Source organism: Carex rostrata, chromosome 1 (genome assembly GCF_964058835.1).
Source record: "Carex rostrata chromosome 1, lpCarRost1.2, whole genome shotgun sequence".
Taxonomy (NCBI): Eukaryota; Viridiplantae; Streptophyta; class Magnoliopsida; order Poales; family Cyperaceae; genus Carex; species Carex rostrata.
The window spans coordinates 12,783,148-12,809,478 of record NC_135918.1 but is presented as its reverse complement, the minus strand read 5'-3'; the positions used below and the strand labels follow the sequence as shown (position 1 = coordinate 12,809,478).

Here is a 26,331-nt window from a genome sequence, read left to right as displayed (position 1 = left end):
TACTCCTTTTGGCTGTAACAAGGTTACTTCTTTTTACCCTAACTGTACCTTTTTGGTACCGAACTGAACTCCACTTGCCTTGTACCAGCTGTTTAATTGTTTTCTAATGCGTTGCTAAGTGGTTTGCGGGGTAGTTGGTACAATCTGAAAACTGGTACTTATCAGTACCAGTTTAATTTGGTTACTGGTATACCTATACAAACTATCAGGAACTTGATTGTAAGAAAATAGGACAGGGAATTGAAATTGTTAGAGGGGCTTTGGTGCAAATTTACATGTATAAAGGTCGGCTGTAAAAGTTTTTCATGTTTTAATTGGCTCCAATCAAGGGGGTATTCAGTGATGCTGATCATAGCTGTTAATTAGTTGCCCAATTTCCAAAATCAAAGGTGAGTATTCTGTTTCTTCTTAAACACTATGGTCATGTTTGGTTGTGGAGTAAAGTTAAACCGGATTAAATTTCTTACCCCAAGCTAAACCGGAGTAAGTTAATCATGTTTGTTGGAGTAAGCTAAACCACCTCTCTAGGTGGTGTAAGTTACTCCGGTTTAACTCAAATCTTACTCCATCTTAAACCGCCTATGTTACTCCTTGTTTGGCTCCTTAAGCGTGGAGTAAGGGGTTTACTCCACCTCTTACTCCACAACTAAACATGGCCTATGTTATCTACAATTTGCAATCCTTTTTACTAAATCTCAAATTCAGAAATCACAATTTATCATGGTAATTAGTTGGTGATATCTAGTCTAGGTTTTTCATAACCCAAATATGCAAGTTCGAATCGTTATAAACTTTGGATCATTTGACTTTCTAATTTTATGAAGCATTTTTTTTAGTTCGATTTGAGTTTTTAAAATTTGAAATGCCCGGAAAGAGAGACTTAAGAATTTTTATTCCATTAAAGTTGGAGAAACTCCAACGCAATGAAGCAGTTTCTACCGAAATTTTTATTAATAAGAAATTAATTAAATAAATATCGATAATGGAGAACGAAATTGAGTTTTTTCGAGATATAAGAAAAACGTGATAGTTTATAACGTCATCTGGACGTTATAGACTATCACGGTCAGATTAGCCACAAATTAATTATCCTCCCTTTTAACTAAATCATGCAGGAAAAAATAAATAAATAAACTAGGCCGTGATACTCTATCCTCCTTTTTTTGCATGGTTTAGTTAGAAGTGAGGGTAATTAATTTATGGCTAATCTGGCCTTTATAGTTTATAACGTCCAGAGGACGTTATAAACTATCACGTTTTTTCTATATCTTGAAAAAACTCAATTTCCTTCTCCATTATGAATATTTATTTAATTAACTTTCTATTAATAAAGTTTATAACTTTTTTATGATAAGAATTTATTAGCAATATAGTTTGACAATCTCGATAACGGTAAAGAAATATAAAAAATCGACAAGTAAATTAAAATTATACTTTATACACCTTATACATATAAAAAAAAAATTATATTAACTTCACCAATTAATATGTTATGATATTGGATGTGGAATATCAAATGATTTTAGAATTAGGTTAAAACTGATACACAATTAATTTATAAAAAAAATATTTTTTCAATAATTATTTTTAATTTTCTTTTGAAATGAATCGAAAAATTATAGTTGAGATTATCAACATGAAAATCCTAATCCTTTTTTTTTTATTAAATCAACGTCTATCAACGCTGCAGTATATTGAACAACGTGTAAAAAAAAATAGGAACGTAAACGGGTAGAAGGTTTCAGGTGACACCTAGCTAGTATTAAATAAATGATCCCAGAAACTTTTGTTGGCTGTCAAATGCACTACGCGGTGGGTCCATCACCACGCAAATTGGAATTTAACCTTGGTAGTTGGTGAAGATTTCATTCTTTCACCAAGTTCATTGACTGATTTTATGTCTTTATGTTGCCTGTCGATCTCTGAGTTATGTAATATTTAGACAAGATTGCAATTGCATTTCAGACAAGCACTAAAAAATACTTTACAGAACCAAGTTTGACTTTCAACGTCAGGCTCTACTCTTGATTTTTTTTTTTTTCTGTATTAAGAAAATAAAATTTTAAATAATCACATCAAAATATTAATATTTACTAAAATTGTATCCTCAATTTATGATTTGAGCGATGCTCCGAAATAAATTTGTGAAGTAGTAAAGTTGGAAGAAAGAAATGAATTTGATATTTTGATCTTTAATAAATGTATTTACAACATTTTATTGAGTCTATTAATTTATAAGCTCTTCAATCTTATTAATCTTTTTCTTTCTTATTTTAAACCCTTCAATCTTATTACTCACTTTAAGATTTTCCCTACATTTATAAGAAGAAGAAAACTAAGAAAAATATTTGAAATTAGTTTCAAACTGACTTCCTAATTGGTTAAATCTCCTCTCCATTGGGTTCTGGAATTTTTTGATGAGATCCTCCTATATGCTTCGTGAAATCAATCCAGAATTATGCTGATGCCAATTAGTGCGTCGGCCTTTTTTTTAGTGTGAAGGCAAGAGGCACACAGTGAAACCTTCAGTGAGGTAAACGATAATTTTGTGTTGCTGCATTTCTTTTAATACGTAAGATTGTATATTTTACTTTGTGCGCATCAGCTGTTTGATGTAATGCTTATGTGACAAATTAAAAATTATTAAATGAATATCAACTTGTTGGATTTATTAAATGGTACGTCCGTTATGGGAAACTTGAATCTAAAACATGACCCATTATGAAGAGGTGCTAACCCGTTATGAAGAGGTGCAGACTTTTTATGAAGAGGTGCATTGGTTTTATATAAACCCTATCCTTCTGTCTCTTAATATCTCTCTCAAAAACGTGTGAATTGTGACAACCAATTAAAGAGAGAAAAAATAGAGAGCACCAAGAAACACTCTGTTAATACTTGAAGGTCTTAGGTCGTGGAAAACATAGGGCTTCCGGCTTCGGCTTGTGATTTCTTGCAGAACCAGTAATACTGCTACGCTCGCAAGAACCGCTTCCGCACGAAGGTTAACGGAATAATTTTGTAAGTTCTATCTGTTAATTAACATAACTAAAAGTATACCAACACAAAAACTTTGTAACAACTGAAGTAGATTTATACAATAATGTCAAAATTATTAGAATAATATAACAAAGAACAAGAACACAATCACTTCCATGAATCTTCCTTCCCTTCCTTTGTTTATTTCAATCAAATATATTTTGTTTTCTTACATGCTTTTTTCAGAGAGACCAAGAGCCAAAATATATGCTAGCCCCTGCGCCTCTAGCTGGATACAAATCTCTTCCTCCTTTTTTTTCATTCTTTCTATTCTAATAATATATCTTTCCATACAAACAACTAAGAAACAAATCAACTAACAAAGAATGAAAATATAATTTAATTATTGCTTGATTTCCTTCTTCATTTTCTTCTGGATCAAATGTGAACCTTGATTTCCTTCTTCATTTTCTTCATTTTCTCAACCACAACAGTTCACAAATACCTTTCACCATTCCTCGAAATTCAGCCTCAGCACTGGAGAGTGTCACTACATTTTGTTTTTTACTCTTCCAGGTTACCAAGTTTTCACCTACAAAGGTGAAATATCCAGCGGTAGATCTTCTATCAACCACACATCCAGCTCAGTCAGCATCACAGTAACCGGTTATATTCATGTGTTGGTTTTTTCGAAAAGATATTCCTCTTCCAGGTGCACCCTTCAGATACCTCAAGATTCTTACTACTGCCTCCATGTGCTCTCTGCTTGGAGAATGCATAAATCGACTAACAACACTCACTACATAAGCTATGTCAGGTCTAGTATGAGACAAATAGATTAATTTTCCAACCAATTTCTGATACCTTTCCTTATTTTCGGATTTTCCATCTGGGTCTATGTCCAGTTTCAAATTTTGAACCATGGGTGTATCGGCTGGTTTACAATCTATCATTCCAACTTCAGTTAGAAGATCAAGTATGTATTTTCTTTAAGAGAAAAATATACCTTCTTTATTGCGTGATACTTCTATTCCAAGAAAATATTTCAAACCACTCAATTTTTTCATTTCAAATTCTTTTGACAATCTAGCTTCTAATTCTTTTATCTCCATATGATCATCTCCTGTAATAATCATATCATCAACATAAATTATTAACACAGATATCTTACCTCGACATTTCTTAAAGAACATCGTGTGGTCAGATTCACTTTGGGTGTATCCATAACCTTTCATTGCCTGACAAAATCGACCGAACCATGCTCTTGGTGATTGTTTCAACCCATAGAGTGCTCTCTCCAACTTACATACTTTCGTAGTTGTTTCCGGGTACCAATATCCAGGTGGGATATCCATGTAAATCTCCTCCTTCAGATCACCATGCAAAAATGCATTTTTAACATCAAATTGATGTAGTGACCAGTCTAGATTTGCTGCAAGAGATAAAAGAACTCGGACAGAATTTAGTTTTGCAACAGGTGAGAATGTTTCCTGAAAATCAACACCATACGTTTGTGTATATCCTTTTGCAACTAATCTTGTTTTGTATCTCTCTACATTGTATTTTATAGTATATATCCATTTGCACCCGACTGTTTTCTTCCGTTCTAGTAATGTTACTAATTTCTAAGTACCATTCTTCTCTAATGCATCCATTTCTTCTTTCATTGCTTTTACCCAATTATGGTCTTTTAACGCTTCCTCTATTTTTTCTGGTACATTTACCAAAGATATTTGGTTCACAAAGGCTTTCAAAGGTTCTGACAATTTTTCAGTGGTTGTATAATTAGCAATGGGATATCTTACTTCCTCACTTATTCCATCTTCCGGAACATATCGTTTTAGTGGGTTTCCTCAGTTATTTCTAGATGGTAATTTATAAAGAGTGTTAGGAGCACTTACCTCGAGAATACCCTCAGGAGATCTTGGCCCATGTGATACTTGGTCGGATTGTATTACTGTATCATTTAGCTCTGTCCAGAAATTCGGTTCAGTTTGGATGACCCGTATTGGGTCAGGTTGGATGATCAGAATTGGATATGTTTGGATGACCCGAGTTGGGTCATGAATCTGATTTGGTTAATTTCCAAATTCGGCAATATTTTGATTTGGTTGATTTTCATGAGGATTGGGGTCATGAATCTGCTTTGGTTGATTTCCAAATTTGACAATATTTTAATTTGGTTGATTTTCATGAGCAGGGTGCATATTTATTACTTGATTTTTATATTCAGATTCGACAGTAAGTGGATTTTCGGCAGAAGGTATATTTGAGGCAGGGAATTGATTTTCGGCAGTAGGTGTATTTGCATTTTCGGCAGGACAACTTAAGAAATATAAATCAGAGAAATCTAATTCTACCCGATTCTCCTCCTAAATTAGACTTTCGGTTTGTTTAAAAAAATATTCACCTTCTAAAAATGTGACATCCATAGTTATAAAGAATTTTCTTGTGTTTGGATTATAACATTTATATCCTTTTTGATGTGTACCGAATCCCAAAAAAACACATTTTTGTGCACAAGGTTCTAATTTGGACCGAAAATTCTTTTGAACATGTACATATGCAATGCATCCGAAAATTTTAGGAGGTAAATTTAAAATTTTGGAAGGGGGGGTCAGGTTCCCGGAAGCGCAAAGGAAGTAATCAAACCGCTGTTGCAGAAAGGCGGAAGAAGAAAAGGGTGAGGAGAGAAGATATAATCATGAGAGCTCATGACGAAACGAAGCCTGTGGATGATGCCGCCTGGAATCAAATCAATACTCTCAAATCGTCTTGTCCAACTAATGCGGGATATTGGATGAAAACTTTCTACCCGGAGTTAGTGCCAGAAAAGCATCGAGAATCCATTACTTATGGCAACTTGGCACTTATAAGTCCGAATGACGAAGATCGCGCGCACGATACTGTTAGTTTGTAATAATCTAGAAGTCAATAATACGATAAATTATCATAAAGCTTTGTTCATGAATTGAATGTTTATTTATATATTATTTTGTTGCCTTGAGTATTATTGAATTTATGGATCATTTCGAGTTCATGACTGAAATTGTGAAACTCCATAATATAGATGATATATACTCTTAAAAGGTCACTGACCAAGGTAATTAGCAGGAACACTAATTACCGCGATAAGGTTAGTATGTGGATTAAAAGATGGTTAAGTTTTACAAACCACCTGACACGAGATGTTATTTTAATCACATAGATACATGTTCTAGGAACATGGTATTTGACAGACCCCGAATGAAACATTAAATAGAATTGTGTTCGTGTCATTTATGTTTTCATTCAGTGTCACGTTCTACAGTATGAGGTATTTATCGTTCCCACTGAGAAATATGTATGTGTGATTGTTATCCACCGCTGTCCGTAAAAAGTAGTCATAACGGTAGCTTTTCCATATGTATAACTTAGCTGAGGAAGTGATAGTTTACCAAGAATACTATTTGTCCCTCGTATCTCTATAAGAGCTATAGCATCACTGGGCCCCTTGGTAGAGTTAGATTATCTGCTAGCGGTATAATTACAATAGTAATTATATTTGATAATCTGCTCAAGATCAAGAAAAGATTCAGTTAGCAAGGATGACACACATCTACCTTGAAACTGATCTGATAGCTATGAGACAGAAGAACAGACACAAGTAAATTGTTTACTGGATCGTGATATTGTACAGTACAGCATCATCTGTGTAATTGGATGGTCATGATGTGTTGCCAGATGCCCCCCATGATTATAGAAGTTAAAACAGTTTTAACTCTATTTACCAACATAACACAGATCCTATTGGGTCACACCATATAGGAGTTAATTGGAGAATCTTATTGTGATTGATTATAAATTGGTTATGATCAATAGTAAGATGGTTATAATTAATTATACGTGTTATAATTAAATTATAAATGTTATGTAAAAATAACAAGCAAAAACATTGGTTAATTTATAAACGTGTGTGACACGTTGTATAAAAGTTAACCGGTTAATTTATAAATGTGCATGACACATTGTATAAATTACCGAAACAGCAACCGCAAGAAAAATATATATAATTGTTCAGAATAATTATACGAATATTATTTGTATTCGGGCCGAGGGCATTCGGGTCTTTTCAGATTCGTCCTTATCTGCATGACATGTCATCGATCCTATCCAGATGACACGTTATCGATACCGAAACAAACAACCGAAGAAAAATATATATAATTGTTCAGAATAATTATACGAATATTATTTGTATTCGGGCCGAGGGCATTCGGGTCTTTTCAGATTCGTGCTTATCCGCATGACATGTCATCGATCCTATCCAGATGACACGTCATCGATCTTATCCACATGACACCTCACCCCCTAGGTGGCATGCCTTGTCATAGGGGTATTTTAGTCTTTTCACACCATTTTAGAGGCTATAAATAGAGGGGTGCATGAAAGGATTAAAATACTAATTCATTTGTACCGGTTTCGTGTCGAAACGGATAGGTATTTTCTCTCTTTCTCGGTTTCTCTCCCAAATAGTGTTTCGGTTGAGAAAAGAAAGTTATACGTACTTGACGTATAATCTTGCGGGTTGTTGTGAAGTATATTTACGGGATCGATGAATAGTGTTTTACCGAATTTAGCGGTATGTCAGTTTTGCATATTGATGAAACTGAGCAATCGAAAATTCGTGTTTACGGGTTTTCGTCTTTTTCCCCATGAATAGTGTTTTTGCAGAATTCCGCGGTTTACGGTATTTCTGGCAGAATAGTGTTTTTGCAGAATTCCTCTCTCTGGTTAGTCCTGGTGGATAACCGATAGAGGTATCACACGTGTGATACTCCGAGTCGATTCCTTCCCTGGTGAGGCTCTACTCGCTCGGTCTGCATTCCAACTGTGATTTGGAAACAAGGTATAAATATGCTATATTAATCTATTTAATTGGTAAGTAGATTAAAGTTTTAGAAATCAATCATGTAGTAGATCTGTAAAAGGATTAAATTGGGTTTTGATGCCAAAGGAATACTGAAGGTGGACCGCCTTGGAAAGTTTCCTGACATACCCCGTTTAATCCTGAGCTTAAGTTGGCCGTAGAAATTTTTGTTCTACGGTCATTCCGCAACTTAAGCCTAAACGGATTTTTGGTTATAGCACCGTGAAACCCCAACAGATACGTCGAAAGGGATGTGTCTGTATTGGCTAATGCTGAGATGTGGATTTAAATTGCCATTGTCGCCCTTTGTATTGAGCTTCCTGAAAACACTAAATTTGACTCCAGCACAACCTACTGCGTGTGCGTGGTGTTCTTTGTCAAGTTTCGAAAAGATATTCGTCGATAACAAGGGCGTGTTTGGTGATTATGTACCCACAGTAGAATTGTTCGCGCATTTCTTTTCGTTGTGCAAAACTCGAGATTGGTTGAATGTGAAGAAGATGGACGAATACAACATATTGGACATTGCTAATACTGAGGAGTTGAAAAAGATTCGAAACTGGAATAGGGGTTGGGCGTACGTGTCGAATTTCGCGGATGTCGAGTCGCTAAAAGAGCTTCGTGTGTCGTGGTTGTATCTAGAGACCGGGAACTACCCCAACCTATCAGGCTATAAATTGAGCCCTGCAGATGAGGATGCTAGGAGGAAACTATTGAATTTTCTTGGTATAAATCTTTCTCTTTTATGAGATTACGGACTCTTCTTGTTATCTTATTCCCCTTGTGTTTATCATTTGCTACAAGTACGCGATATATCATGCTGTATGTCTTTAAGGGAACCGCATCGGAAGCAGACCCCAGCGGGCGAGTGGATAAGAAGGACTTGCCCCCGAAGGGCAAAAAGAAAAGGACTCTACCGTATGGCCAAGATGGGGGAACGAAAGATAAAGGAGGTAACGACAAGAAAAAGAGGGGAAAGAAGAGTAAGGTGGCAGAGGCGGCTTCTATCAGCAGATCGAGCGAAGTCGAAACAAGCGAAGAGGTCCCGGAGGGGCCTGTGCCGACTAGCACGGGGGCTACAGTCGAGGCGCTTGAAGGGCCTCCTGAGGTGCTGATAAGCAGCGTTCATGCCGACGTGAAGATTCACGAACTCCATCCTCCTGACGAATAGGTTGCAGGGGCCGGGTTATTCATGACCCAAATCCGTTCTTCTAAGGCTCTTGTTTACATGGGCCTATCAAGATGAAATTCTAATATGAGATAATAACATTTGAAGATGAGTTTTGTAATTATGTACTCGGGTTGGTATACGATTAATTACATAAATTGCAAACGATATAGCATTATCCCAAAAAATCGGGGGCATATTACTCTCAAATAATATTGACCGAGTGGTTTCAAGAATATGCCTATTTTTCCTCTCTGCTATTCCATTTTGTTGAGGGGTTCCCACACATGAGATCTCATGTATAATCCTTTTATCTTTAAAGAAATTATGCAAATTTTTATTTACATATTTTGTCCCATTATCACTTCTGACAATTTTTATCTCTTTTTCAAACTGAGTTTTTATCATGTTAAAAATAAAGCCATGTCATCCGTGTACAGTCATCGGTAAAAAAAATAAACCATCGACAACCAGACTTTGAGACAACCGGGGATGGTCCCCAAACATCAGTATGAACTAAATCAAAAGAAAGAATGTTTTTATGATAACTATCAAGATAAGTTGTACGATAACTTTTAGCCTTAATACAAGTTTCACAAACCAATTGTTCATTTAAACCAGAAAATAAATGAGGTGCTCATGTACCCAAATGATGGAAGCCCTAATCTCCTATGCCATAACAAAACTCGCTCTCTCAGTTGTTTTGAATCAGTTTTTGACAAAAATGAGTTTCCAGTCTTCATCTCCTCCAAGTAATACAATTCATCTCGCTTAGTACCACGGCAAATGATTTCCTTGGTGAGGACATCCTGAAAAATACAATGATTGGGAAACATGAGAGCTACACAATTTCGTTCTTCTGTTAACTGACCAATAGAAATCAATTTTATAGATAAAGATGGCACTAGCAAGGTGTTGTTAAGAGTAAGAGTTTTATAAATCTGTACATCTCCTGCCCCGTTTACCGGATACGCGATTCCATTCGCAATAAAAATGCCATCCTTTTTTGTTTTCTTTCTCACCATAAAATCTTTTTCAGAATATGTCATGTAGTCGGAAGCTCCTGAGTCAATGACCCATTCTTTGTTACCCGAGTTGCTGGAACTACCTGCAGCATGAAGGGCAATAGATCCAGACCCATTGCTGGTTTTGGCCTGAACTGCACCATGAATCCCTTGCTGAAAACATGTTTCTAGTTGAGCCGAATTCACACCAGCGAGTTGAATGACCATAATTTGGGTTTGTTATAGTGCAACAAGTTGGGTTAATTGTTGAATGACCATAATTTGGGTTTGTTGTAGTGCAACAAGTTGGGTTAATTTTTCCAACAATGCTGTTGTGTTCTCATCTCGTGAGAAGTAAGAACTAGCTTCAGGTTCACTCATGATAAAATGGAGAGATTATTGGTGAGGTTTTGGAATGTTGAGGTTTTCGGAACGATCACTGCTCTGATACCATGTCAAAATTATTAGAATAATATAACAAAGAACAAGAACACAATCACTCCCATGAATCTCCCTTCCCTCCCTTTGTTTATTTCAATCAAATATATTTTGTTTTCTTACATGTTTTTTTCAGAGAGACCAAGAGCCGAAATATATGCTAGCCCCTGCGCCTTTAGCTGGATACAAATCTCTTCCTTTTTTTTTTTTTTTTTCATTCTTTCTATTCTAACAATATATCTTTCCATACAAACAACTAAGAAACAAATCAACTAACAAAGAAGGAAAATATAATTTAATTATTGCTTGATTTCCTTCATTTTCTTCTGGATCAAATGTGAACCTTGTTGTACGTATTGGCTTGTAACTTCAACAAATAACTTAAGCTCCATTCTTCAAATTACTAGTGCAAAATATAGAAAATGCTTAAAACGATACCTCAAAAGCATTCACAAAATATAGTTAATTAAGTTTATCTTGCATGCCTTTTACTATTTAGTATTGCAATCAACACTCTAATACTCATTTGGTATCCAAGTTGACAACCCATATAAGATTGTTCCTTTCCATCCCAATAGAAGCCATTTCTTATCTTCATCAACAACAAACTCCTTGTGATAAAGCTCTCTCATTGTGCTTTTAATATATTTCTGGATCAGTGAATCCACTGGTAACTGAACAAAACCAGCCCGAAGATTCCTTGCCTGCCACTGCCTATAGGTCTCAGCCCACTCCACTCTCTCAGAACCCTCAAAAGCTATTGCATTAATTGCTAATGGACTTACAAAATTCTTTTCCATATATCGCCTCGTCTCACTCTCTCGAGGAATAGTTGACTCTAAAATATCAAAAAATGAAGATAACTTTGATAAAACTTCCTTAAATCGGGTTGTATAGATCGGCGTACTGTACGAGCCATTAAGGATTCCGTGAATAAAGACACATGGTTTGATCTCCCTTATCATTCTTAGAACTTTATCCCGAGCGCAACTCATGGAAACTGTCTCATCCGCAACCTTTTCAAGTCGAAACAAGCAATTTATTACTAAAATCTCATCTTTTTCAATCTTAAGATCTTCAATTCTAATGTTCTCCCATTTTGATGCTATACCTTGATATTTGAGACGGATATTAAATCTCTGAGCATATTCTAACAACCGCCTTCCCGCCTCTTCAACTTGTTTGCCTGGGCGAAAACCCTTTTGTGGAAATTCTATGCCAGTTATACGGATTTTTGGCGGTGAACTTCTTAAGCTAGAGAGGCGCTGAAAGAAAGGTGGCCACAGGAATCCCATGTTGATTCCGAAGTCAATTATATGAACCTTTGTGGCATTTTTTGAGACGTTAAGGACTGTTTGGTTAGAAAAGTAATATGATGAACTCAAAAAGGGGCAAATTGTATGATAAATTCGTTTAACCTTCAAATATTCAGTCAGAGATACTTGACTTGACAATAGTTGATCATGGTAGATGTCACTTCCGGTACCAGCCAAGCGTGCCTTGAGTGCATCCACCAAATAATATGCCAAACGTTGGTCACGGTCTCCCTCAGGGGATGAATGTTTCTTTATTTGCTTGATGAGTTCAGAAGCCCTGCTATAGTCAGTAGCAGAAACTGCTTCAGAACAATGAATTAGGAGAGAGTGAAGATTTACCAAGCCATCTCCAGTTTTTTTCTTTCCTAATGCCTTCTTACTCCTTATGTCCACCTGATGCTCCGGTGACTCATTTGTCATTTCTTGTTTCACAATTTCACGTGCAGAGATAACTTCTTTCTCATAATCGCTACCATAGGAAAAGAGAAATTGATCCAAGTTCTCATTTCTTTCTGGCTCATCTGAGAAAACTGCTTGTTGCTTGCTGGCTCGCCCCTCTAATAGGTCTGGTTCTCTATCAATACGAGTACTCTTTTTAGTACAGGTCTCGTAACATACGTCTTTCTTCTCGCTGACGTAGTTTGTTTGGGGTTCTTCATTACAATCAATTGTATTTGGCCCTAAACCAACAAACAACTTTTCAATAGTTGGAAGAAATTTTCTTGCTTCTTCAGCACCCTTTTGTATTTGTGTGGCCGAAAAGTTCTTCATAAATAAAGCAAATGTACTTTCATCACAGCTCAAGAGGGGTCTCAAATTGCTGTGTGTTGTCACATCATTTTCCGAATCACTTTCAATAGGAATACTGGAACCGGTACTTGTAGTGTTATCATTTTGAGGCGGATGGAATTCGATCCTGGTAGGGGAAAAAGGGTACTCTTTTCCAAGGAGATCATAGAACGATTTTTCAGTTTCTTGAATTGCTGCCTCTTCTTGATATATATTTATATCATCATTTATATCTTCTTCTAACAGAATTTGGCCTATGTAGTTGATTACCGCATTGGATGTGAAATCACAAACCTCTTGGCATTCTGATGTGGGATTCTGGTTTTGGTTGTCACTCGAAAAAGTTGGTGGTATTGTCTGGCAGCATTCAAAAACAGCTTGTGGTGCATTCGGTGTATCTAGGACATTAGTCCCTTCTTCTTGGGACTTTCCATGGCAAAGCCCTTTTGAAGCCATATGAAACTATGTAGTAGAATTTGTGCTTTCCGAGTTGCAAACTGCCAAGTAACTGCAATTTGCACCAAATTAACTGTTCAGTTTCTTATTGCAGAAAAGACAGTTACAAAGGAAATATTAGAATGAAAAAGATATTATCGAAAGTTTTAAGGTAAAAATAGGAGATGAGTGAATTGGCTATAAAAGAATTAACTTTCAATTTACCCTTTTTTTTTCTCAACAAAAAATGGATGAGAAGAACAGCATTTCTATGAAATTTACTAATTTACCCTAACCTTGAGCTGCTTGACAAGTAGTTTTAAAGGAAACGAAAATGTTAAACCGTGTAGTCACTTATATTTAATATTATCTATATGACTTGGAATTGCAAACAGGCACGGCAGCCTCCAATAAATTACGAATCAGGATTACATTCATTTCAGGTCAGTAAAAGTTCGTTTAGATTTGTACCAGTTTGGTTTGGGTTGGAATCTTAGGCTGTTTGCATGATTTTTCACATCAATTCTTGTCGTAGTGTACCACAGAAACTGAACTGAAACATTAAAATGAAAAACAAAGAGGAAGAAAAAAATTCTTTTAATGCTTTCTTCTAGATTCCTGGGATAACTTGGGGTATAAATCATTGAGGTCTGGGTCAGATCTAGATTTGAAGTTTCGGTCAGGGCTGGTATTAGTGTGATTAAAGAATGTGGCTGTTACCTCTTCATTCAGTATTGAGAAAATTGGTTCTGATTAAAATCAAGAGAGGTCATGAGGATATTTCGACTCACATCAAAGTTTTATCACCCCGGAGCAGAAAAATCTTACTAGGAATTAGGGCATGTAATTCTGGCATTACATGTCACATATGATTAAATTTGGAAGGTTCTGTTCTAATTTTGAGGTTTAAGGGGGTCCTAATTGTAACAAACTAGTTAGTTGTTGCACTGGTTCCGTTTAGTGTTTTTTGGTGTTAAAGCTAACTATTTTGTAGTCATTAGTACTGGCTTTGGATGGTAAGCAGCTCTTTTTTTGGGAGACAATTATGTAACATTATGCATATATTTCTTTGGTTGTGTTCTTGGGTAGTTGGAGATGGGGCACGGAAATCCTTTTTGTTTGACACATGGATGGGCACACCTTTAGCAGAACAACTGAATCAGACCGAGGCACTTCAATTCCAGAACATCTCCTTGCAAGATGCGTTGCCCTTGAGAGATGATCTGTGGCCAGTTAGTCAGCACCAACCTGATTTGGAATTCAATTCTGAAAGGGACGAACTGGTTTGGAGATGGGAAAGCAGTGGGGGCTATACAGCAAAATTAATTTATGGTGTGGTGCTGGGAGGAGCGAAAATAGACTGAAGGCTCAAATCAGTGTTATAAATAACGGTATGCAGTCGTCAGACGGATGGGGTACTGCCAAGCAATTAATCGGTATGCGGCCGATTAATCAGAATTATATGAACAATTTAATGTTTTTATTAAATTATGTGTATATATCATAATTTATTAAAAATAATTTATTTAACTCGTTAAATTTATCAAATAAATTTAATTTAATTTAATTTCATTATTATAACATGGCACTACACTTATTTTTTTAACGCATAAGCACTTTACATGTGTCAGTACTCACTACTCAATAACACATTTATTTAATAAAAAAATAAATTCAAGAGTTAAACTTTTTTCAAATACTAATAATATATCAGTGAAAGAAATGAAACATTCCAATATAAAACAACTAAATTTAGTTTATAATAATAATTTAGTTTCATAAATAAATATGTCGTACTAATTGAAAAAATTACATCAGTAATTAATAAGAAAAATATATAATAAATAAATAGAAGAATAATTAATCAATTTTAAAGTAAGTAAGAAGAAAAAACATATATAAAAAATGTTGAATGTATGTTCAAACATAAACAAAACTGCATTACATGATTTATAAAACTTATTATCACATAAAAAAGTCAATTTGAAAAAAAAAATTACTGAAATAAATTGAAATAAACGGGGATAAACGGAAATAATCAGCCGATTAATCGGTAAAACAGTTGATTAATCGGTAAAACGGCCGATTAATCGGGAAAAAAAGCAAACATGCCTCCGTTAAGAGTATGCGTGACGGTTTGGCCACTGTCACCGATTAATCGGCTGTCACGGGCGTTTTTTACAACACTGGTTCAAATACATTTGGAAATGCAAAATGGCCCCCACAGTTAAAATTTTCGCAAATCTCACGCTACATGGAAAAATTCTAGCGCACGATGTCATGCATGCAATCTAGGAACATGAACATGAACTGTGCCGAAATAGTCCTACGGAATCGACACTGCATTTACTTCTTCTGTGCGTGCCCGTACGCTGTGGAAGTATGAATGAAGATAAGGGAGGAATTTAGTTGTCAGATTACGTGGCTGGGACTTACGGTGCAAGTCAGAGGAACAGGTGAGAAGTTGCAGTTCCATGGAAAGAAAGGCATGGGCTGCAAATTTTATTTGGGTATGTTGACACGTATGGAAACAGAGGAGCACGACAATCTTTGGTGATAGTGTGTTGCAGGCCAGTGCTCTATCAGCGAAAATCAGAGTGGAAGCTGCGCTATGGAATAAATTAATATCGCTAGCAAAGTATGCTGACAGGAGTACAGGTAATTAAGTAGTTTAGAGGGATAGTTTGATATCTTCAATTCAATTGTAGTTGAGTAGTATTAGTTAGTGATATGATGTGTATGAAGATGCTGCTGTACTTTGTGTTTAATAAATTATTGACAGCCACTGTCAAGCAATTAAAAAAAAAGAGAGGATGTAATTCTATAAACTTGTTTAGGGTATCACTTTCAAAAAGAAAAAGAAAGCATCTGACATATCCTTTGTTATGGTAATAAATTAATATGTTAGAAGAATTAATTACCGTACCTCTATCCGTAGTCCCTCTGCACCTCTGCTTTCTCTCTGTTGTGAATATAGAGAACACTTCCAACCTCTCTTCTTCTATTTACCTCTCTGCTTTCTCTCTTCAAACGGTGGGAATGAATTTTAGGAAAAATCAATTAAGACGGAAGGAGCTTCATACAGGTGGTCATCATTTATTTCATATGACAATTCAAAGAAAAGGAAATATGAAAGCAACATATTCTTTGTCGCCTGCTTAATATCACATATTATGCTGAAGAGTCAAGACCTTGTCCAAAACATTTTCCAGCTACATCAAGTTTGGTATTCCATTGCTCTCATTATGATGATTGGTGTGGCGGGTTTAACAGAATGTCTTAAGTCCATTATGGAATGGAAGAAGATTACGTGGGTGACATGACTATTTAGTCCCAAAATGTTTAAAACAAAACAAAATGAAAAATTATTTAAAGAAAATCTATGTGATTATATTTATTTTTTGTGAGGTGTGAAAAAAATTCAAATTAACACAAACAAATTATAAATTATATGTAGCTACATAAATATTTAACTAACAGACGACACATTAAAAGATTATAAATAAACAAGTAATAATCTACAGGTTGTCATATAATAAACAATGACTGTCACAAAAATCAAAATAAGTCATTGGTTAATAACTTTTGACTGTCATAAAAATAGATAGAAGTCATTGCTCGTCTTTTCCAATAACAAGACGATATTTTTGTTTTCTTCTCAAACCCTAATGTTATCTACAATTCACAATCCTTTTTACTAAATCTCAAATTCAGAAATCACAATTTGTCATAGTAATTAGTAGATGATTTCTATCTATTCTAACAAAGAAAGCAGCTAGAGATTAACGATGATGCGGTACTGAGGTGTCGGGGTATATGGAAGAAAGATCAACTCAAACTTCATATATACAAGGAAGATTCCACACCCATGCGCCGCCTCCTGCTCCACTCTAGCTAGTTGATTCTATTCTAGCCACCCAACAAGTGGAATGAGCGACGACAGACTTCGAGCGAACTCCACGAGTGTGCCGAAAAATAATTTATTAGTTATAATAAAATTATAACAAATAAAATTATAACTAAATGCATTATAAAAAAAATTATCACAAATTTAATTATAACAAATTATAAAAAATTATAAAACATTAAAACAAATAAAAATATAAGTTTAACATATAACATAAATATTTATAAAATAAAAATATATAAATTTATAACATAAAAATATAGAACAAAAGATTTATAACAAAATATGCTCTCAGTTTTAAAATAAAAGGTTAATAACCATACCGCCCCAATAGGGGCCAGCCTGGTGTTGGGATCTGACCGCCCTTCGTAAGGATGGTTTGGTGCTCAGAGTGGACAGCTTCTCATTCGAGCGGTCAAGAAAATTACTTCAAACATGAGGGTAGATTTGATAATTCTTTTTTTTAAGAGCATTAATAATAATCTCGGTATTTATAACCTATTTATAACTTTTTACTTATTATCGCATCCTGTGACTGTGAGATATCTCAAAGTTTGAGCCTCATATATTTTTTCTTTTTTTATTAATAAGTATTTCTTTCAAAAAAAAAAAAAAGTTGGGGTCACAGATTGTCTGTGCGGATCTCAGTATTTGAGTCTGCGGACTGACTTTACGGCCTGAGTAAAACTCGAATTCCTCAGAGGTGTTTTTTTTTTATTATGCTATTAATAAAATTTTTGGCTTCAATCTTATTGCTAACTTTCGGATTTTCCTATATTTTATAGGGAGAAAAAAATATGAAAATATTTGAAATTAGTTTCAACATATGTTGCTTGAATACGGATACGATACGGATATATCAATACGATAATTTTTAAGAATCAAGGATACAATACGTCTATTATATATATTATTTTTATAATTTTAGTTATATTATTAATTCTTATTATATAAATTAAATATTAAAATACAAAACTATAGCTAAGTATACATTATATACAATAGATACTGTCTTCTAACAACCTATAGGAAATGGCGTAATGGTAATGTAGTATGGACATGCTACCATAGAGCTACGTTCGATTCTCCTTACCGATTTTTTTATTTATATCCAAAAATTAAATCAAATTACAAAAAATAACCGAAGCACTGTGGTTATCCAATAATCGGATTTGGGATAAATGTCCGGTTATCCAATAACCGAACTCAAGAAATATAACCGGTTATTCACTAACCGGAAAGTTTTTTTTTTAAAAAAAAAAAAAAACAGAAATTTCGAATTTATTTTATTTTTTATATTAAAATATTAGAAATGTTGAATATATTTCTTTAAAAATAGATGAAATACAATATAATTTGATTTATTAGAAAGACTGCAACAAATAACCCGGATCAATATTTTTCAGGCAGATTTTTCGCGGCTGTAAGAAAAATTAATATATTTCTTTATGTGCTATTGGAAAAAAATAAAAATGCTTAGATTCTGAGTTATTGATCCCGGTTCAAAAGTCACTTCTAGGTAATCTAGAAAATATTGTGATCCATCTAGTAAATTTAATTAATAAAAAGTTGTTTCTATTTTGAGAATTCTTTTTGAAAAACAATTATTAAATAAATTAAAGTTTTTATTTTTTTTTTCAAAAATAGAAACAACTTTTTATTAATTAAATGTACTAGATGGATCACAATATTTTTTAGATTACCTAGAAGTGACTTTTGAACCGGGATCAATAACTCAGAATCTGAGCATTTTTATTTTTTTCCAATAGCACATAAAGAAATATATTAATTTTTCTTACAGCCGCGAAAAATCCGGCCTGAAAAATATTGATTCGGGTTATTTGTTGCAGTCTTTCTAATAAATCAAATTATATTGTATTTCATCTATTTTTAAAGAAATATATTCAACATTTCTAATATTTTAATATAAAAAAAATTCGAAATTTCTGTTTAAAAAAAAAAAAATTACTTTCCGGTTAGTGATTAACCGGTTTTTTTTTTTAAAAAAAAAAAAAACTTTCCGGTTAGTGAATAACCGGTTATATTTCTTGAGTTCGGTTATTGGATAACCGGACATTTATCCCAAATCCGGTTATTGGATAACCGGATTGGGTAGTTTTCGAAATTCAACGGTGCTTCGGTTATTTTTTGTAATTTGATTTAATTTTTGGATATAAATAAAAAAATCGGTTCTCCTTAGCATAAAAAACATTTGGTTTTTTCGCGGTTCATGGTGGACCAGGCGCTGCGAGGATTGCATGCGCAGTTCACAGTGGACCAGGCATATCCCAGATGTATCTAGACATGTCAAAGGCGCATCCCAGCGAGTCAATCCGTATCGGAGACAGTATCAAGAGAATAAGAATACTCCACATAATTAAACCAATACGCTAGCTGACGTATCCAATATGTATTAGACGCGTATCGGTATGCGATACGTGTCCGATATGAGTACGGAGCATATATTGAAGTATCCGAGTAAGATATGTTTCAACTGACTAACTGCTATAGGAACTTCAAGAAACGGGGGCGGGGTGTGAAAAGAGCGAAAAAAAGAGCAACAACGAAGCGATATTTGGGCGATCAAAACCCTAGACGTCGTCGTTGCTCCTCTTTTCTTCTTTAGTTCGTTCTTCTCACTCTTCTAGATCTCACATTTGACATATCTCCTCCTTCTCGGCTCTACTTTCTTGAGCAAAGAGAAGAATGAGAGAGAGTGGAGGGACCGGAGCCGAGTGGATTTGATTGAAATTGAAAGTACGGTATCGTCGGAGCTCGGAATATTGAATCTCTACGCCCTCTCGATCGAAGCGCAGGTAAGTAGATCCAGACGTCGAAGTGCAAAGGTGGTCTAAAGAGTGGATCTGATCGTAGAGAGCGATAGGGTTTAAGGTACGTAATAGAGTAATTATGAGTATATATAAGTGAGATTAGAATATTAGAGTTACTTTGAGTAATTTTGTGAGAATAAAGATTCGATTTTGTATTGGGGGTCATTTGACTCGTTGTAAGTTCGTTTTTCTTATCAATGAAATTGTTAGTTGGCACTTAAAGCCACTCATCTTAATAAAAAAAAATGACTAACTGCCTAATTGGCCAAATCTCCTCTCCATTTGGTTGTGTGTCTTTTCCTCCATTTGTCTGCTGTGGACCTTAATCGTCAGTTTTGCTGTGTCTTTTTTATGAGATCCTCCTAGATGCTTCTCGGAAGCAATCCAGAATTATGGTGATGCCAATTAGTGCGCCGGTATTTTCTTGGGTGTGAGTGAAGGCAAGAGGCACAATGAAACCTTCAGTGAGGTAAACAATAATTTTGTGTTGCTGCATATCTTTTAATCCGTAAGTTTGTATATTTTACTTTGTACGCATAAGCTGTACGTTTGATGTAATTCTTATGCGACAAATTAAAAATTATTAAATGAACTATGGATATCAACTAAAAGTAGATCAACAAAGAAACATTGTAACAATTGAAGTATATTTATACAATAACTTAAAACTCCATTCTTCAAATTACCAGTGCAAAAGATAGAAAATGCTTAAAATGATACATCAAAAGCATTCACAAAATATAGCTAAGTTTATCTTGCATGCCTTTTATTATTTAGATTGTTACCAAGCTTTCCAAAAAAAAAAAAAAAACCTCTAATACTGATCATTTGGTTTCCACGTAGACAACCCATATAAGATTGTTCCTTTCCATCCCAATAGAAGCCATTTGTTATCTTCATCAACAACAAACTCCTTGTGATAAAGCTCTCTCATTGTGCTTTTAATATATTTCTGGATCAGTGAATTCACCGGTAACTGAACAAAACCAGCCCGAAGATTCCTTGCCTGCCACTGCCTATAGGTCTCAGCCCACTCCACTCTCTCGGAACCCTCAAAAGCTATTGCATTAATTGCTACTGGACTTAGAAAATTCTTTTCGATATATCGCCTTGCCTCACTCTCTCGAGGCATAGTTGACTCGAAAATATCAAAAAATGAAGATAACTTGGATAAAACTTCCTTAAATCTGGTTGTATAGACCGGCGTACTGTATGAGCCATTGAGGATTCCTTGAATAAAGACACATGGTTTGATCTCCCTTATCATTCTTAGAAATTTATCCCGAGCGCAACTCATGGAAACTGTCTCATCCGCAAGCTTTTCAAGTCGACACAAGCAATTTACTAATAAAATCTCATCTTTTTCAATCTTAAGATCTTCTATTGTAATGTTCTCCCATTTTGATGCTATACCTTGATATTTGAGCCGGATATTAAATCTTTGAGCATATTCTAACAACCGCCTTCCCGTCTCTTCAACTTGTTTGCCTGGGCGGAAACCCTTTTGTGGAAATTCTATGCCAGTTAAACGGATTTTGGGCGGTGAACTTCTTAAGCTCGAGAGGCGCTCAAAGAAAGATGGCCACAAGAATCCCATGTTGATTCCAAAGTCAATTATATGAACCTTTGTGGCATTTTTTGAGACGTTAAGGACTGTTTGGTTAGAAAAGTAATATGATGCCCTCAAAAATGGGCAAATTGTATAATAAATTCGTTTAACCTTCAAAAATTCAGTCTGAGATACTTGACTTGACAATAGTTGATCATGGTAGATGTCACTTCCAGTACCAGCCAAGCATGCCTTCAGTGCATCAACCATATAATATGCCAAACGTTGGTCACGGTCTCCCTCGGGGGATGAGTGTTTCTTTAGTTGTTTGATAAGTTCAGAAACCCTGCTATAGTCAGCAGCAGAAATTGCTTCAGAACAATGAATTAGGAGGGATTGAAGATTTACCAAGCCATCTCCTGTGTTTTTCTTTTCTAATGCCTTCTTACTTCTTATGCCCACCTGATGCTCCGGTGACTCATTTTTCATTTCTTCTTTCACAATTTCACGTGCAGAGATGAGCTGTTTCTCATAATCGCTACCATAGGAAAAGAGAAATTGATCCAAGTTCTCATTTCTTGCTGGCTCATCTGAGGAAACTGCTTGTTGCTTGCTGGCTCGCTCCTCTGATAGATCTGGTTCTCTATCAATACAAGTACTCTTTCTAGTGCAGGTCTCGTAACATAAGTCTTTGTTCTCGCTGACGTAGTTTGTTTGGGGTTCTTCATTACAGTCAATTGTATTTGGCTCTAAACCAACAAACAATTTTTCAATGGCTGGAAGAAACTTCCTTGCTTCTTCAGCACCCTTTTGGACTTGTGTGGCCGGAAAGTTCTCCATAAATAAAGCAGATATACTTTCATCACAGCTCAAGAGGGGTCTCAAATTACTGTGTGTTGTGACATCATTTTCCGAATCACTTTCAGTAGTATTATTGGAACCAGTTTTGGTAGTGTTATCATTTTGAGGCGGATGGAATTCGATCCAGGTAGGTGAACAAGGGTACTCTTTTCCAAGGAGATCATAGAACGATTTCTCAGTTTCTTGAATTGCTGCCTCTTCTTGACATATATTTATATCATCATTTATATCTTCTTCTAACAGAATTTGGCCTATGTAGTTGATTACTGCATTGGATGTAAAATCAAAAACCTCTTGGCATTCTGGTGTGGCATTCTGGTTTTGGTTGTCACTCAAAAAAGTTGGTGGTATTGTCTGGTAACATTCCGAAACAGCTTGTGGTGCATTCAGTGTATCTAGGGCATTATTCCCTTCTTCTTGGGACTTTCCATGGCAAAGCCCTATTGAAGCCATATGAAACTATGCAGTAGAATTTGTGCTTTCCGAGTGGCAAACTGCAATTTGAACCAAATTAATTGTTCAATTTCTTATTTCAGAAAAGACAGTTACAAAGGAAATATTAGACCAAAAAAAATATATAAATCCAAAGTCATAAGGTAAAAATAGGAGATGAGTGAATTGCCTATAAAAATAATTAACTTTTAAATTACTTCTTTTTTTATTTTTTACTTGTAACAAAAAATGGATGAGAAGAACAACATTTCTATGAAATTTACTAATTTACCCTAACCATGAGCTGCTTGACAAGTAGTTTTGTAGGAAGCAGAAATGTTCAATTGTGCAGTCACTGATATTTAATATTATCTATATGACTTGGAATTGCAAATAGGCACGACAACCTCCAATAAATTATGAACCAGGATTACATTCATTTCAGGTCAGTAGAAGTTCATTGAGATTTGTACCAGTTGGGTTTGGGTTAGAATCTTAGGCTGTTTGCATGATTTTTCACATCAATTCACGTCATAGTGTACCAAAGAAACTGAACCGAAACATTAAAATGAAAAACAATGAGGAAGAAGAAAATTCATTAGCAGAACAAAACTGTAAAGATGAGGTCCATATATAGAGCCATACCTCTATCCGTAGTCTCTCTGCAGCTCTGCTTGCTCTGCTTTCTCTCTGTTGTGAATACAGAGAACACTTCCTTGTATGGGACGACCTCTCTTCTTCTTCTATCTACCTCTCTGCTTTCTCTCTGCAAATGGTGGGAATGAGTTGTAGGAAAAATCAATCAAGACGGAAGGAAGCTTCATACAGAAGGAAGCTTCATACAGGTGGTCATCATTTATTTACATAGGACAATTCAGAGAAAAGGAAATATGAAAGCAACATACTTTTTGTCGCCAGCTTAATATGAGATATTATCCTCAATAGTCAAGACCTTGTCCAAATCATATTAAAGCTATATCAAGTTTGGTATTCCATTGCTCTCATTATGACGATTGGTGTGGCGGGTTTAACATAATGTCTTGAGCAAGTTATGGAATGGAAGAAGATCACGTGACATTACTATTTAGCCCCAAAAATGTTTAAAACAAAACTTGAGGAAAAATTATTTTACGAAAATCTCTGCGCTTATATTTATTTGTCGTGAGGTGTGAAAACAATTTCAAATTTAACACAAATACATTATAAATTATATATGGCCGCATAAATATTGAACAGACAACACACTAAATTAAAGATTGTAAATAAACAAGTAATAATCATCTGCAGGTTATCATATAATAAACAATGATCGTCACATAAATCAAAATGAATCACTGGTGAAAATATTATCACCTTATAACTATTGAATGTTACGTTCTAGCGAGTATGATGTAGATTAATTATGAATTAAAAACTAAAAAAGAAGAATCAACAACAATACTCACTTAATTAATGCTGCTAATTAAGCCAGTCATGTAATAATGAATAAGTTGTCACAATTGACATATGATCGAATCAACAACCAAAATTTGGTATAACAACTACAACATATATTGTTTGAAGATGGTTTATTGTTGTTAGAAAAAGGAAAAATTGATTATACTACGATATGATCTAGAGCACTCGTCTTTGCCAATAACAAGACGAGATTTTTGTTTTCTTCTCAAACCCTGATGTTATCTACAATTCACAATCCTTTTTACTAAATCTCAAATTCATAAATCACAATTTATCATAGTAATTAGTAGATGATCTCTAGTCTGGGTCTTTCATAATCTGGATTTATGCACGTTCAATCGATACAAACTTTGCACCATTTGACTTTCTAATTTTATGAAGCAATTTTCTAGTTGAATTTCACTCTTTAAATTTTATGATAAAACTTCACATAAGTTTCATTATTCACAAAATGACATAAAGAGCAAATGTATTCCATATTTAACAATTTTCGCCAAGTACAAGCACTGCACCGGTTAATAGTACGAGTGCCATTATGCCAAAGATTAATTCATACTTTTTGGACGTGGCACATTATAATAAAGATTATAGCAGTTCCATACAATGTTAAAACAGGAAGGAGCACTTTACATAGAGAGACGAAAATGATAGTATTGAGTATTGACTCCAGTTCCCTTCTCAAATTCATTTCAAACGCTAGCTATATGGAAGGTTTCACGAAGCAATTTCACATTTAATCTACAGGTAGGGAGATTTGTTCCGGTTTGAGACTTCTTAGTCCCACTACGGGAAATAATTAAGCTACTGTAGCAGTTATATAATCTGCGCGAAGTACCTGGATCGCCGAGCTCAGTAGCGTGGGCTTGTAATCCAAGCGGAGGCACTGGATGATTTGAACGGTTGGTTCCACTTCGTGGATCGGATCTTATCCGCTCTCAGTCGGCCCGCCCGTTCCAAGTTGGGCAGTTGATCTAAGCGGCTCAGGCGAAGGCCTGGGTTGACTGGATCGTAGAGAGGAGGGGAATGCGTGAGGCTGGTTTCACAGAGCAGCGAATACCTCCCGCTCTCAACGGTGGAAGGATAACGGGCCCGTGCTGCTGAGATCCAATGTGGTCCCAGGAGAGTTCCAATCGAACGGTCATCCTTTTTGCCTAGTCGTGAGAGCCTTTTCTTAGAAGATTTTACCAAAATAGGATTTACACATCTTCGAATTTCATCTGTTTTGAAATGGTTTTTGAATATGTATGGGGAATTTGAGATTGGTACTGACACAGAAGCCCTCCAGCAAACAACCAATAGTTCATCTCAATAGCAAGCAATTGATACTGGTACATAAGCCCTCCAGTAAAATGCTTTGTTCCTTTTTTTTTCCGTTTTCTGTTGTACGATGAAATGTGGCTTTTGTTATTCCTTTTCTTTTTATCAGATTATGACGCAAATATATTACAAGCCTCGAAGATGTTTTTAATCAAGGAGTATTGATTGAACATATTCAAGTATACAAGTTAATCTAGTGGTAACTGAATTGAAAATCGTTAATTTTGTATGTGCTAATTTATTTGCTTGAGGCCTCTCTTTTTCCCTGTGTTATTTAATTAAATATGAACCCCGTAATAATGGTGGTGTTTTTCTTACTTCTTTTGGCTGTAACAAGGTTATATGGGTGATTTGATTCTCAAATTTTTGGTTTGGAGCTCAACTCTAAGATATTACAAGCCTTGAAGATGTTTTTAATCAAGGAGTATTGATTGAACATATTCAAGTATACAAGTTAATCTAGTGGTAACTGAATTGAAAATCATTAATTTTGTATGTGCTAATTTATTTGCTTGAGGCCTCTCTTTTTCCCTGTGTTATTTAATTAAATCTGAACCCCGTAATAATGGTGGTGTTTTTCTTACTTCTTTTGGCTGTAACAAGGTTATATGGGTGATTTGATTCTCAAATTTTTGGTTAGGAGCTCAACTCTAACTGTACCTTTTTGGTACCGAGCTCCACTTGCCTTGGACTGGCTGTTTAATTGCTTTCTAATGCGTTGCTAAGTGGTTTGCGGGGTATTTGGTACAATCTGAAAAGTGGTACCTACAAGTACCAGTTTAATTTGGTTACTGGTATACCTATACAAACTTTCAGGGACTTGATTGTAAAAGAAATAGGACGGTAGGCATTATTTGTAAAATATCCACAAATTGGTAAATTGAAATTGTCAGAGGTTTCTGTAGACGTTTTTCATGCCTTGATTGGCTCCACAATTTGTA

At 35.1% G+C, this 26,331-nt stretch overlaps 2 protein-coding genes across 4 annotated transcripts; both read right to left on the bottom strand.

The window, feature by feature from the left end:
- Nucleotides 1–10,580: 10,580 nt before the first annotated feature.
- On the bottom strand, nucleotides 10,581–23,431 carry LOC144559193 (scarecrow-like protein 14). 3 transcript variants are annotated; one of them, XM_078308178.1, is made up of 3 exons: nucleotides 23,346–23,431; nucleotides 15,962–15,993; nucleotides 10,581–13,108 (listed from the first exon to the last, which is right to left on the bottom strand). In XM_078308178.1, exon 3 carries the CDS (start codon nucleotides 13,054–13,056, stop codon nucleotides 11,011–11,013), a length of 2,046 nt encoding a protein of 681 aa, XP_078164304.1. In that variant the 5' UTR covers nucleotides 13,057–13,108; nucleotides 15,962–15,993; nucleotides 23,346–23,431; the 3' UTR covers nucleotides 10,581–11,010. The 3 variants fall into 3 exon arrangements, with proteins under 3 accessions (XP_078164304.1, XP_078164314.1, XP_078164322.1); XM_078308188.1 differs by having other exon boundaries at nucleotides 23,343–23,412; XM_078308196.1 differs by lacking the exons at nucleotides 15,962–15,993; nucleotides 23,346–23,431 and adding an exon at nucleotides 23,089–23,181.
- On the bottom strand, nucleotides 20,386–23,401 carry LOC144559184 (scarecrow-like protein 9). Its single transcript, XM_078308168.1, has 2 exons — nucleotides 23,261–23,401; nucleotides 20,386–22,677 (listed from the first exon to the last, which is right to left on the bottom strand). Exon 2 carries the CDS (start codon nucleotides 22,634–22,636, stop codon nucleotides 20,588–20,590), a length of 2,049 nt encoding a protein of 682 aa, XP_078164294.1. The 5' UTR covers nucleotides 22,637–22,677; nucleotides 23,261–23,401; the 3' UTR covers nucleotides 20,386–20,587.
- Nucleotides 23,432–26,331: the final 2,900 nt, after the last annotated feature.

What these genes read in the sequence shown, in the direction of transcription:
- LOC144559193 (XM_078308178.1), bottom strand. Translation starts at nt 13,056, where the DNA reads ATGGCTTCAAAAGGGCTTTGCCATGGAAAGTCCCAAGAAGAAGGGACT.
- LOC144559184 (XM_078308168.1), bottom strand. Translation starts at nt 22,636, where the DNA reads ATGGCTTCAATAGGGCTTTGCCATGGAAAGTCCCAAGAAGAAGGGAAT.